This window comes from Choristoneura fumiferana, chromosome 29, assembly GCF_025370935.1.
Source record: "Choristoneura fumiferana chromosome 29, NRCan_CFum_1, whole genome shotgun sequence".
Lineage (NCBI taxonomy): Eukaryota > Metazoa > Arthropoda > Insecta > Lepidoptera > Tortricidae > Choristoneura > Choristoneura fumiferana.
This window is the reverse complement of record NC_133500.1, coordinates 1,499,327-1,513,854: the sequence shown is the minus strand read 5'-3', so window position 1 is coordinate 1,513,854 and position 14,528 is coordinate 1,499,327. Positions and strand designations below refer to the sequence as shown.

The following is a 14,528-nucleotide window of genomic DNA, read 5'->3' as shown; positions in this document are numbered from 1 at the left end:
CTAAAAGCGGAACCTGAGCTCAGGCTGCATAAAAGACTATAGGTAATGACGCCGCCACGAAACCGAAAAAAAAGTAAGCCACAGTGAAAGTGCCAGTATCAAACCTCTCGACTGACAATCGAAATTTAAAATTGGAACACACCGACCTCATTCCACACGCGTCTTCGCAACAGAGCGGACGGGTGGTAGTACAAAAATAAATCATCAAAATTAGTTTTGTAACACTGTAATATTTCTTATACCATTCATTAATAATGAGAGATCCTGGGACCTGAGGAGTCTGAATGAACTGTATCAATGGGTACCATTCCATTTACTTTTCATAACAAAAAGTCGTTATGCTCTGATAAATGTAATTATATTGTTGGCTTTCACTTCTAGAGCGTTCAAAGGCAACATTGCAAGCTTAATAATAGTCCTATTTTGAAACAGTATATCGAATCGTAGAAACGTGGTAAGTTGATATTGAATAACAAGTCAACAGGCGAGTCGAGTTGTTCTCGTCATCAGCAGAGATCAACAAAGAGGTGGACGCACTTTATGCTATAATATAGCAGTGTTATTAACATATTTCATACTACAGACGCAAGCGGTAGGAGGCTGCGCTGTTTTATGTAACAGGCTAATGCTAGTTAAATTAGCGACGCGACGGGTGCACCTGCACCGAGATGAACAGAACGATGAATACGTCAACGTGAGTTATTGGTGTTCGGAAATGCAATACGACTTTAAAACAGGTCAGTCAGGTTAGGAAGCGAAGATACTATTGAAATTGACCTTTGACCAGTAATGGCTTTAGTGCAGAAATTGCAGATTAAATTCAGCGTGAAGAGAACTGTACAATGAAAGTCGCTCGTTGCGAGACTGATTCCATTTACATCGCTTTCACTGCCTTAACGGTGGTGGGGATACCTTCTATTTGATAATGTGGTAATATTCGGCAATTTCGCAATACGGCGCAATGTTAATAGGGTTTTTAGCATAAATAGCACCGTGATGATGAATGGGACTTTCGCTGTTTTTATAATATAAGAAACTGTCACGCTAATTAATAACAATGATACAGCTATAAGCTGTAATGCTAAGCAGATAATGGACTTATTGAAGGATGACTTACATTTAAAGATACACTCGAGGAAGTATAAACAAAGGAACTGATTCCGGTCCCGAGCTAATCGCAAAATCTGTTGCATGTCTTTTCTATTATAAGACGAACATTAAACACACTAAGAAAAATATAGAAAGTACACAGTAAATGGAGACACGACTGAAACTGGACTGAATTAACGTAAATGAAATCTCGTTTCATGAACATTTGCAGACTAAAAAACTTATCCAATATGTGATATCATGTATAAATTAACAGAACAGAACCTTGCATCAATCAAACAGCTTAACGGGAAATTACAACCCGTTTGGCTTTTAACAGTCCAAGCAGAAACTGTCTCGCTAACGTCCTGGTTCACCTCGGCGATATCAGCAAGAAACTTACGACTCCAATGCGATTTTATTGCATCCTTTGCACGGATCAAGGAAACGTTGGGTAATTTGAGAAAATATACGAGGAAGCCTTGATTTTTGACTCTTGAACTATAATTGCGATGTCCGGTTTGATATTTCAAGTAGTAACCCTGGATATATCTACGTTTCAACGGCATTTAATACTGTATTCTGACTGAAACACTCATTAACATTGGATGAATCGTACCTTTATTAAATGAAATGACTTTAGGTTTTAATGCAACTAAAGGATGACGAGCGTTGTGGTTTTAACTCTAAGTAGGCAGCAGTTCGCTATAAAAAAACTATTTTACCGTTACTTAGTATGAGAGTGAAATAAAGTTAATTTCATGGCATGCAATGAGATTAGTTTCCATGTCTTAGTTTCATGTTCATTGAATTCGTGAGATTATGTCGAAGGTAACGACATTACTGACAAAGACAAAATGTATTACTTACAATCTTTTGAAATATTAGTAAAATTTTTAGGAAAACTGATTAATTTAATGCTTCAACTTTTGTACTACCCAAACGGTAAGATATTAATTAAGATATGTAAAAACTTAAAACCCGTTTGATTGATATAAAAATGCACAAAACAGGGAATCGTGTTAACTAAGAAGTGACAAAACCCAGTAAAGAAGTAGAAACAATAACAGACTTTCATATTAACTGCAGTACAAGACAAAATCAAATCAAGTATTCTTATTTCTTAGCAACAATATGCAAGTTTTTTTTTTAATAAAATCGTAGATAACATTCAACTAACAAAGGATTTTGCTGGTCTTTACCTCATTAGCGGTACATTGTGAAATAACGTTGTGCAATACAATAATGAGTGCGGTTGTTAGATTCGACGGCCATGGTGTTATCAAGATCGTTAGATTTGTAGGTGTCACTGTCAAATGTATCGATGTTTGTTACTCGTTTAGCAAGTTTAGGAAAATTATCATTGTCAATTACACTCGGAGTGCACCCAGAACCATGTTTCATCATCTGTATAGTCGACCAAGAAATTGGTTTACTACCCTTAGGTTTAAATGTCATTTGTAGCGTATAAAACGTCAAAGCCTATTTTCACTTACAAGTCAATATGACAATCAGCCTTATTGTTTTATTTCTGAAGTAGGAACTGACATTAAAATTGGTAAAGTACTTATTTGATCGACTTTACATATATCACCTTTAACTGTAAGGGAGTATAGTGACGATATCCCAAGTTCTTAAATACAAAAATGGTCTAGAAGCTAAGAACTGTTCACCTCTAAGAGCAATAAGCAAAAACTCGATGTCGATTTAAATAGCACGCATTAGGATATCCGTTTTTCATAAAACAGTTTCCAAGCGAGGCTGTACTTAGTAACATCACGAGATGTAGAGCTGCACTTAGTAAAATCATGTTCATGTAGTCCCAACGGTGGACTTCATTTCGTCATCTATGGTGACTTGGATCGGCTTCCATCTTCCATGACATCTCCACCTTCTGATCTAATATAAACTGATCGCAATGCCTGTCCGTTCATCATCATCAGCTTGCTTTCATTCAGCTTACCTTTCCCAATCCCAGATCAGACCCAGACCCCATAGCGCCATCTTAACTACAGCCCTTCTCTCTCACTCAACTCAGGAAGGAGATCCTCTCACGCAACCAGCATTTCACTGGCCCACTCCCAGATAAGCTATCGTTTGAAATGTGCCACCAAAACCGGCGCACGAGTGGAATATCCAACATGGCCGCAACTGGGTCACGGCGAGTGGCGTGCAGGGTTGCCAAAGTATAAGACTAGGTACCCGAAAATGTTTCAACGCTAGCACCGCCCATACAATTCCACCAACCAAAATTCTATGCGAAAAAAGACCCAAATGTAAGTACAAAAATAATTACAAAATATAAACTGAGCGGCGACTGAATAAAATGATTCATCCTGATTTGCAAGATAAGTAACATTACCATCGTTCTTGGACATTTTGTAGCATGAATTCTTAGTTTTGAAGTATCTTGCAAAATAAAATATTTTTAGAGTCTACTTTGGAGCCCGAATCTAGACAAAATTATCACTAATCGTGTTCTCCTACTTCCAATTAAACTAGATGAGAAATACTTAACAATAATTACATTCACATACCCTGCCTTGCTCACAATATTGAAATAAAAATTGGCAATAATCGAATGTTTTTCTTTATCTCTCTTTCTGTCACTTTTAGACATTTGTTTGCACCCATCCTAGGCTCCCTCTATAATTCAAAATAACCTTACCTCTGACAACCTTAAGTGTCGCGGTGCCTGGCTCTTACGATTATTTAACCCGAAATCGCTTCAAGTTTGCATTGCGTTGTGTGACGAGAATTTTACGCGTATTTGTTCATAGTTGTTCTGGGCAAGGCTGTTTGGGTTTTGTAGGTATACTTTGGAGGTAAAGCGAGTAAAAAAAAAATAGAACAGCCCAATATGTAGTCGTCTAAGAAAAATGAGCATGTGACCTTGAGATGGGCAAGTGTGATAATTCATGACATACAGTCAAGGTCTGCAGGAAAAACTCGGAATCATCACTGCTTTCTGTCATACGGTGTAAGATGAGGGCAGAAAGGGATGGTGAATGCCATCACGAGCGCTCGCGGCCTCTACATGTTTCTTACAGGTCTAAACTAGGTAAACTGAGCCCTAGGGAGGTAATAAATGAAGTTTCTTACAGCGTTACACTTTCAAGTATTTTTTATTATGGTTATTCTAACCATGGCCGTTATCGCTGGCCTCATTACCAACCTATAAAACCAAGTGCAGATAGCTATAAACGCGTATCGTTAGACTATTGGAATAGAGACCTTAGGCAAGCATGTGACAAATGTATTTTTAGCTAGACACAAGAATAAATCACTCAAAATACACTCGGAGACGGCTAGCACCGCGTTCCAAGGCATTCTCTATGAGCGTCACATTCTTAAAGAAAACTAAAACAAATACAATTAGTCTGAACTTTTTCCGGGCCTACGCAAACGGGTGTGCTGCGTCTCTTTCCGACGCGACGGAGGCTGGTGTTGCTGTCCCGCCCTGCTCCGATGTGCGTCGGCGCAAGGTGACACCGTAATAAAGCGAAAGATTTACGCTGGGTCAGCGGGTCTGTTGTCAGATCAGGATGTGATGAGAGGCATGAAACTAACAAGTCTAGTGGACCACGGCATCGTGAGTAGTTAACAAGTAAATTCATTAGGTAATTCTGCTGATTATTTTTTGGGTCAAAATTCTTTTCGTTGTCTTGTTTTTGTCCCCCATAAACGGTGTAGAATTTTTGGTATGGTACATACAGTTGCATTTATAATTTTTCCCTAGTTAAATAATTAGTTACACCGAAAACAGGACAGTGACAGGATCGTGACAGTGATCAGAAACAAGAAGGAGGGAAACTCGACAAAATGGAAAAATGAGAAAAGGTTAAGATCGTAACTCTTCTCATGTTTAAAAGCTATCATAATCCGAAAGCATGAGAGCTCGCCCGAATAACTGTGATCTACTTCGCACCGCCAAAAACCACTCATTACAACCAACCTGCTCCGAAAAGAAGGACAATGCGTTAAAAATGCCAATTTGTATGGAAATTGCAATTTTATAGAGCAATTTCGCGTTCCGTTACAAGTTACACAAGTTCCGAGAAGAATTTGAGAATTTTAATTTGGCTTTCATTTTTTATGCAATGAGGCTTCCGCTGTATGGTAATGGTAATATGTGAGTACAAGCATTTAGACGTACTTGTACTTAATAAAATAAAGTACAAATTGACAAAATTAATAAAACTTTCAGCTTCTTTTATGTGATACAGTCAGCAGTAGTAGCTAGATGAGCAGTTTTTCTTAATGCAAAATAGCTGGCAAACGAGCATGCGAGTCACCTGGTGGTAAGTAATCACCGCCGCCCATGGACACAAACAGAATTATTAGGACTGCGGGTGCGTTGCCGGCCTAAAAGGGGGATTAATGGAGGAGGGGGGAAGGGGGAGGGAAGTTGGGCCTCCGAATCTCCCACTCACCGTACGAAACACAGTAGCAAAAACTACTACTTCACGCCAGTATTCTGTGGGGTTTGCCATCCAGTCATATAAAAAATATAAAATAACCCAGTCAAGCCGGCCCATTCGTACTGCAGCCAGCAAGTGGTTACGTTACGGTTACAGTAAAGCTCTAACACATAAGAAAGTTGTGGTGCTCAAAATTATCCAAACACTCCTTATTACCTTGGCAGTACCTAGAGTAGTGCATAGTGCATACATTTTGAACACCGTAACCGCTCATCCACTTCTGCTGCTGACTGTACTAACACAAGTAATAAGTTTTCATAAACTGCTAACTATCAAATTATATTAATCAAATCAAATAATTATATCAAATTTCATCGAAATCGTTGTAGCCGTTTCCAAAAACCCCGAAATATAATATACAAGAACTGCTCGTTTAAAGGTATTTGATAGATTAGATACTGAGTTTATAGTCGGACTCTATAAAACACTCGGTAGATTCTAGTAAACAAAATCTGGTTCAATGGACTTATTTACAAAACAAAGAAGCAAATCTATCATTCAATCAAAATTCGATTCAATTTCCTACCAACAAAGTTAAAAATCGAACAATCGATGCAATTCTTTTTTATGGACACAGTGACTATATAATTCAAACGTAACCTACAAGAGAGCTTGTATTAATGTAAGTGCCAAATATGTGGTCTACCACCCTAAAGTTGATAATCGTTTGCATGTAATTCATAAAACAGTAATGCAACTTGAAAGTTCGACTTTAGCGACATTAATTTGATAGGAACTTGTTTAAGAATTTATAGACCTCTGGGCGATCGAGCTTTGCTCGGGCTAAAACTCGTTAATAAGCGTTTTCCCGTAAAAGCCGTGGTGGCCTAGTGGTTTGACCTATCGCCTCTCAAACAGAAGGTCGTGGGTTCAAACCCCGGCTCGCACCTCTGAGTTTATCGAAATTCATGTGCGGAATTACATTTGAAATTTACCACGAGCTTTGCGGTGAAGGAAAACATCGTGAGGAAACCTGCACTAACCTGCGAAGCAATTCAATGGTGCGTGTGAAGTTCCCAATCCGCACTGGGCCCGCGTGGGAACTATGGCCCAGGCCCTCTTGTTCTGAGAGGAGGCCTGTGCCCAGCAGTGGGACGTATATAGGCTGGGATGATGAAGCGTTTTCCCAGAGATAAGACCAAGCTAGATCGATTTGTCATCTCCGAAAACCCCTACATACAAATGATTTGATTACACATATAAGATTGATGTAATTTTGACTTTTATTGTGTATGAATATACATATGTAGGTATGTATGTTATGTATGACACATTCGGTCATCGAACGCTAACATTGTTTATGATACAAACCATCTCAAGATTGGACCGACGGTAGAACCCTCTCATAATAATCATTGTAACGAATTCCTAACCAGGCAAAGAGACGGCACATTGCGATATAGTTCTACAGAAAGTTTCTTGATTAAATTGTCGAATACGTTGGTGTGGTATGCAAAAACTGTACTAATATGGAGACAGGTTTTTTTTTTTATTTGACTAACGCCGTCCTTGTACGACTAGTAAGAACACCTTTGCTATTACTTAATATACGACAACCAAGGTTTCAACTTCGACTGCTAGTTGGAGGATGAGTGAAAAAAAAAAGTTTAAAACAATAAGAATTCGCGATATAAGTAAATATTTCACATATCGACACTCAAACAGTTTCGAGCTATCAAACCCACATCTGCCCGAAGTATCGTCTAGCGCGCGAACGCTCTCGATCGCATTCATTTCCATTATCTCTTTCTATCCACATATTATACCGTTTGTCAGAAAGAAATGGCGAAAGCGATTATGTTGACAATATGGCTTCTGGCTTTGACCTGCCAAACCACGGTTAAACAACTCCATCAAAAACGGGTCTAGGCTAAACATTTGAATATTGTATAGGTCAGTAGCTGCCTTGATCTGCGCTTTGTGGAAGAAACAAAATGGCCGACCTAGAAATTACACGAGTCAGTTTTTGTTGAGTTGCCGGGGTGAGACAGCCTTGGTTATTACTGTTACACACAATGGAATATTCAGAATTTTCATAATTGTGACAGTTGGACGGTTACAAGAGAGGCCGCGAGTATCTTTGTCGCTCTGTGCGTCCTCTCCGTCTAACACAGTTGAAATTTCTTTTCTCAAATGATTGTAGTAGTGGCCGACTAGTGGTTTGAAGGTGGTAGTGGGTTCAGGCTCGCACTGCTGAGTGTTCCGGTAAAAGGAAATAACCAAGAGGAACCCTACACCTGGGAAGCAATTCAATGGTGAGTGCGAAGTTCCAAATTAGGCCAGGAACTATAGCACAAGCCTAGGAAGATGCCTATACCCAACATTAGGTCATGTAGGCCCGAGATGTTATCAAATTAAATGTAACCAGCCTACAGGGGGAGAGGAGAGGACAGCTGTTGGCATTGGCGGAATTCTGTAATCAAAACTACCTATATTTATTAAATATTCAATAGTTTACATTTCATTCGGTAGTATATAGTACGGTTTTACCCTTATTTTAATTGCCCGAGGCCTTCTCCAGTCGCGAGGCCCGTTTATATTTAGATTCCGAACTCCGCTATTTTGTTTACAACGTACGTTTGACGCTATGAACTGAGGATGATATTTCTGTATGTCAACATCATTTTCTTATGTTTTAGTAACTACGAAATATTTTTAAAAACTCTAGCGATCTGTTAGTGTTTTTATTGCCAAAATATTAATTCATGAAGAAACCCCTTTGAAAATAATCCTATTGGAGCCTATGCAAAGAAGAGTGACGATATTTCTATTTTATTTAGCATACATATTTTACGTCCACTTAAAATATTTTTTGAGATATATGATGCAAAGTTTAAGGAGGAGCGCGATTATTTATTGCTTACTACACACACCACACATGCATGACTTTATCAGAATCTCGACACATATTGTATTGTATACATCGAGTATTTATCTGTATCGTTGTCGTTAGTTTTGAGTGCAGTGTTGCTCGAGATTAGCAATGTTAGAATGACAGACAACATGCCTGGCTCAGTTAAATTTGGCTATCGTGTGTTTTTTTATGATTTATCCCATCATACCAGTCTGAGAATGCCACCGTGATACATATTTCGAAGTCCCGTTCTTAATGTCGTGTAAATTATTTTTATAACTATGTATTCGGAGATAGTGACAAAATTAGCACCGGCGACCGCGACGCGTCATGTAGGTCACGGTCCGAGTGTGACGCAAGATACGGACCGCGCAACGAGAGACAGAGACAGCACGAACGTTCTGCAAGCCTAAAAAGTCTTAAAGTATTATTTGGTGGTATTTTGTGGAATTTAAGTGAGATTTTGGCCGGTATCCAATATAACGGTGTCGTGTTGCGGTATTGGTTACCTGAATGGCGCATGCGATCAGCTGATGAATCCGTGGGCGATCCGTAATTGTGAATTGAATAAACATGATTTAGTGAGACCTTTGTGATTTGCTCTTCAAAGTAGTTCAACTTGACGCAATATGTTTATCTAACAAAATTTGTATAATAGTCTATTCTACAGTATGCCTTGAAGTAGGTCAAAATGAACTTGCAAGATTTGACCCAACAAAAATAAAAATAAAACCTTAATTAACTAATGGTTAACAGCAACAGCTTAAAACAGTCAACATGCCAACAAAACCGCCTCGCCAAGATTCCACTATCTCTTTTCGCGATTATATCTAATTACAGACAGAGTGATTCATCTGCACTCGCACATAATAAAGCAAGAACTCTTAAAGCAATGTATATCGCCTGTTGCTGCCGTATACAGTTAACTTTCTATTAACAGATCGGTTTCATTCACACCACCGCACAGCTGAATAGCGATTGGACGGGGTGGAAAAAAAGTGAAGTTGATTGTTGAAAGTTCTAGGAAACATAGTTTATTAACTACCCGAGTAACTAACCACGTAAATATTAAGAAGAATATAAATGTTATCGTGTGTGTTGCCTTTGAGAATTAATGTCGAAATTTTTTCGCTTATCCCATATTTATTGAGCACAGTTTCTTTCGTTTTTGGCCCGCGTGGGAACTATGGTATGGCCCAAGTCTTAGCACTCTGAGAGGAGGCATTACATTATACTGCACGCACACGTCTCAATCGTCCAAATTTGTTACGTTCCAAAACAACTGACTGACTAAATTGAGGGGACGACTGTACCCTGCAGTGGGACGTATATAGATGATAAAATAGTACCTTAGAAATCATTATTTTACCTCTAAATTAATCCTTATTGCAATTGCATAAAATCCATGCCAATTCTCAGCATGCCATAGCTGTCAAGTCACCAGGTGCTAAGATTGTGGCAGACATCCTCCTTTTTCTCAAAAGCGACAATGACACCACCCATCAACTGACGTACTTTTTATAAGCTGTCAAAACACGATTCTCCCGTAGATTTCGTGTGGCAATAGCTAGTTATGACGTCACTTATTTGCCAAATTAACCGACTATGTATTTATTTGATTTGAAGCAACTAAAAAATCGAAGTTTGAAGCTAATTTTTCAGAGCTGTTTTATTACTAGTGGCGTGTCTTAGACCCTTTAAGAACAGCCACATTTTGGTCGATTAAAACCTATTGAATAACTATGATGGAGAGTGAATGGCGAAAAAGAAAATGAAAGTAAGCGAGAGCCGTTCAGCATTTCAGAATAGCCTGACCTTAATAACGCTGACCCACGCCACTGTGTTTCACTTCACCTCAACTTTTCAAAGCATACGAGTATTTAAAGAAGCGACAGTTATCACAACATTTGTTAATATCACTAGTGAAAAAGTAGGTCAAAACTAAAGACGTCATTTATGTTACAAAAACATCTCTCTACTAAAGCGGAGTTTTGCAGCACCTAAGATTATTTTTTGCGGGTAGTTGGAGCTTTGTATATGGTCCTTCCGGATCGCTATCACCCTTTTATTCATTAAACCCTGCCGCCAATTAGCAGTGCTTGCACTTCCATGTTCTGGCGTAAAGGACAGTCAGTGACATTACCAGCACATCTAATATTCCATCAAGCCACCTATACGCAACGCGTCACCATTCATCGTTTGCCACCAGGTGACTTGCTCGTTTCCATCCTCTTTAATAAAAACAAATAGCGATACATTACGTGGTATGCATGATCCATCACATCATATCTACTTCGACAGCCGCCAATGTATACTCGGATGATTTACTTGTACTGTAAAAACCCGGCTTACAGAGCAGTGTCGTAGTGTAGATACAGTTAACTCGACATATCTTATGTACGAGTATGTAAACATGAGAGGCACGTCACGTTTCACGTCTCGTGTACAGATAAATGTATTTCTAAATGGCTCGTTTGTATATTATTTTGTTGCGAACGACACGTATTTGTCAGATGTGTGCTGTCCCGTGATAATGATCTAAGTATGTGTGAATTTATCTAGGAACGTCACTGTTGCTCGTTGGCTTTGAGGCCTCACAATGTCATGCAACTTTTTTTTGATTCGACTGGATGGCAAACGAGCAAGTGGATCTCCTGATGGTAAGAGATCACCACCGCCCATAAACATCTACAACTTGCACGATTTTTCTTGCAAGTCTAAACTCGGCTTAGGGATAAGTCCGACCTAAGTCTATTATTAAATATAAATCAGGGCTAATAATACACAGTAAATACCTACTCAAGTTGCGAGCAATTACAAAGGTTTCAATTGTAGCTTACGTAAACGTTCATTGTGTTAAAATTCACGTTTAATTATGGGTCCCGTTGTTGTTTTAGTTTCCAGTTCTAATATTATATGTTGATATTTGTATCTTCGTATAGCTATGTAAATTTTTATGTTACCTTGTCTTATATCCATTGTTATCTATCATACATGTGCGGGTATACATTGTGCTTAACGATAACCGCCTTACATAAAAAATATTCACCTTCTAAAAGTAAACCTTAATAAAAAAAACTGTATGTTTCTTGCGAAAGCGATATAATTTTAGAGATGTAGAAGGTCTCTAGGAGAGAAGACGTAGTAAACCCGATCTTACTATTGACACATTTCGTAACGAAACCAAATTATATTGTTTTTCACAACATCTTTGATATTTTATCGTTTGTCTTCGATTTAGTTTCTACCTGATGGAGCATAAGCATAACCATATCTCAACTAAATCCAAGCTGAGCATTCGTCATCATCATACACGACTATCGTTTTTATGGTATCCGCAATCTATAGCTACGACCGGATGGCTAAGTGGTTAGAGAACCTGACTACGAAGCTTGAGGTCCTGGGTTCGAATCCCAGCCGGGGCAGATATTTGTGTGAATAACACGAATGTTTGTTCTCGGGTCTTGGATGTATTTATCTATATAAGTATGTTTATCCGTTGCCTAGTATCCATAGTAGGTACAAGCTTTTATTTATAGCTTCCCAAGTTTGTTACTATAATGGCAATGAGAAGCGTACCAACATAAGCTCAGTTTAGTACTAGCAAAATAAATCGTACCTACAAGATTCCATAAAGCGATGAGTTTGAAGCGGTCATAATGCAATTTGCACGATTTTTCTTGCATTTCTAAACTAGACTTTCCGGTGCAGAATCGTCACTCCAAAACGAACGTATATAGACTGGAGATGAAGCGTAAGACAAAGGTACTCACGATATCATGCCCCTGGCTGCCACTCCTGACGACTTCTGGCGCCATGTACTCGATGGTGCCGCAAAAGCTGTACGCTCGGCTCTCACCACCACAGAACTCCTTGGAGAGGCCAAAGTCTGTCAGCACGATGTGACCCTCGGCGTCTAGGAGGATGTTCTCCAGTTTGATGTCGCGGTAGATGATGCCGAGCTAGGAAAAAAGATGATACATTAGATCCTCATCATGATAATATCAGCCGTAGGACGTCCACTCGTTGGACCATAGACCTCCCCCATTGGCCGCCAAATCTCGCTACAGTTGGCAAGCGGATTGGTGGCGCATTGTAGGATCTAAAGGTTGCCAAGAAGACGCTGCTGACGCTGCTGCCCGTCTTCTGCTATTATCCCTGCCTCTATACAGTCATCGATATAACCAACATTCAACACGAAATGAATCCTACTGCAATGGAATTAAAAATCAAGTTGATTTATCGCTGGTTTTTCTGTGGCGTACAGAGCACGTCACTTCATCCTTCCTTTTTTGGGTGGATTTCAACTAATTTGATTACGGAAGCGCACGCTTGCTCACTATGCCAGAACACAACAATGCAAGCAGTGATGCTTAGTCTTGCCGTAAATTATAATGTTCTGAAGCAATTACCTTTCCGAAAAGACTACATTATGTTAATGAACAAAGCTGCCTCGCAAAATTCGTGTTTGTGCCAAGAAAATGACTCAAATTTTAATCCGAATTGAAATACATCGCAGCAGTAGATAATTACTTTAATTATCATACTATTAAACTCATACGAGCCAATTTGGCTGAACAGCCTTAATTCGTTAAGATTTCCTTTGAACGTCTTCTTTTGAAGTCATTCTGGTAAATCTTCAGAAATCTTTAACGTAACTAATGCCACAGTATATACCCAGTAAGTTATCTACGAACGTGTCAATGTACAAGTTCGGACGATCGCTTTCACATTGCGTGAGGCTCGGTGACTATTTATACAGCAACTATGTCTGGACAGCGCGCCTTCGTGTCTGTGTAAGTCTGTTGTCAACTTGTCACATCTGTAGATTACTCACTTAGTTTATACTGTGCTAATACATTTATCATACATAATGTTTACAATAAAAGAGGGCACAGTCGACTCGTCGCGTAGATAAAGTTGCCAATTTTTTAAAGCAGTGTATTTTTTAAATTCCCGCTTGACAATATTCAAAAACTTGGCTCTTGTTCAACTGCTAAGATACAAGTAGTTTTTCAGTGTTTATAATGGAGTTGAAATGTTATATTTATGCTAAGCTAAGTACGAGATGAGAAAATAAATAGCATTTTTTTATGAATGACTATTTTTACATTGAAAACCTGTTTATTTTAGCGAAAGCTTAGAAATATGCGATTCGTTGCAACTGATAAGCAATCCAGAACCAGCAGGAAATGGAAGCTTATGGAAGTTCAAACAAAATATTTACGCAACCATTGCTATGTAATTTTCACAGATGGTTAATTTGAATATTTTTGTATTAGCAAGTGACAAAATCCCGCACAAACGTAATAAGACTGAATGCTTCTATGGAAAAAAAAAATTACATAATAACCACATATTTTTAAATATTGATTGTCAACACACTGCGGCAAGAGGACTACCGTCTCACAAAACAGTTCTTCTGTTATTCCTCCAGAGGGACAGTAACCGCAGGAACAACTAGAGGCCGCATACCTCGTACCCTCTCTTCGGTAAGCTGTAAAAGCCATTTCGATTTTTTAAACACCTCACCAACGGACAGGAGGCAGTAGTCCCTATGCTCCTCGAGGATGTAAAGAATCCAAGAAGCCTCATACAATTACCTTATGTAATTGCTCCAGAGCCAGGATGATCTCGGCGATGTACAATCTGACTTCGCTCTCGTAGAAATGCTCCCTTTGGTAGAGATGCGTGAATAGCTCACCGCCAGCCACGTAATCTGAAAACAAAGACAGGTTAAAAAAATATATAACATGATTCCAACATTAAATTGGGGCACGATTTTGTGAGGGCCAATATCAAATTTAATGTAATTTGACACTGAAAGAAAGAAAGAACGAAATCATATATTCGTGACATTTCGCACTTCTAGATCAAGAGTTATATCAACTCAAAATAATCCATCATTTTAATTTAAGAAATCGAATGAAGTCTAAAACAAAAAGTACTATTAAGTATTTTGAGTTCATATACTGTTGATCTAGGACTGCGATTTATTCGTAACAATATGGAAAAAAAATCAGCAAACTACCGGTCTTGTGAACGGCGCTGATCATCTTTATTATACCTTTTTTATGCCTTTTTATGCATTCAGGTGTTATAAC

General features: G+C 38.7%; 1 protein-coding gene across 1 annotated transcript in view; it reads right to left on the bottom strand.

Moving 5' to 3' along the window:
• The window catches only part of LOC141444287 (ribosomal protein S6 kinase alpha-4-like), a 96,700-nt gene that overhangs the window by 45,409 nt on the left and 36,763 nt on the right, over positions 1–14,528 (bottom strand). The window contains 2 exon segments of the mRNA XM_074109784.1: positions 12,198–12,386; positions 14,028–14,143. Of these exon segments, the coding sequence (XP_073965885.1) occupies positions 12,198–12,386; positions 14,028–14,143 (305 nt within the window).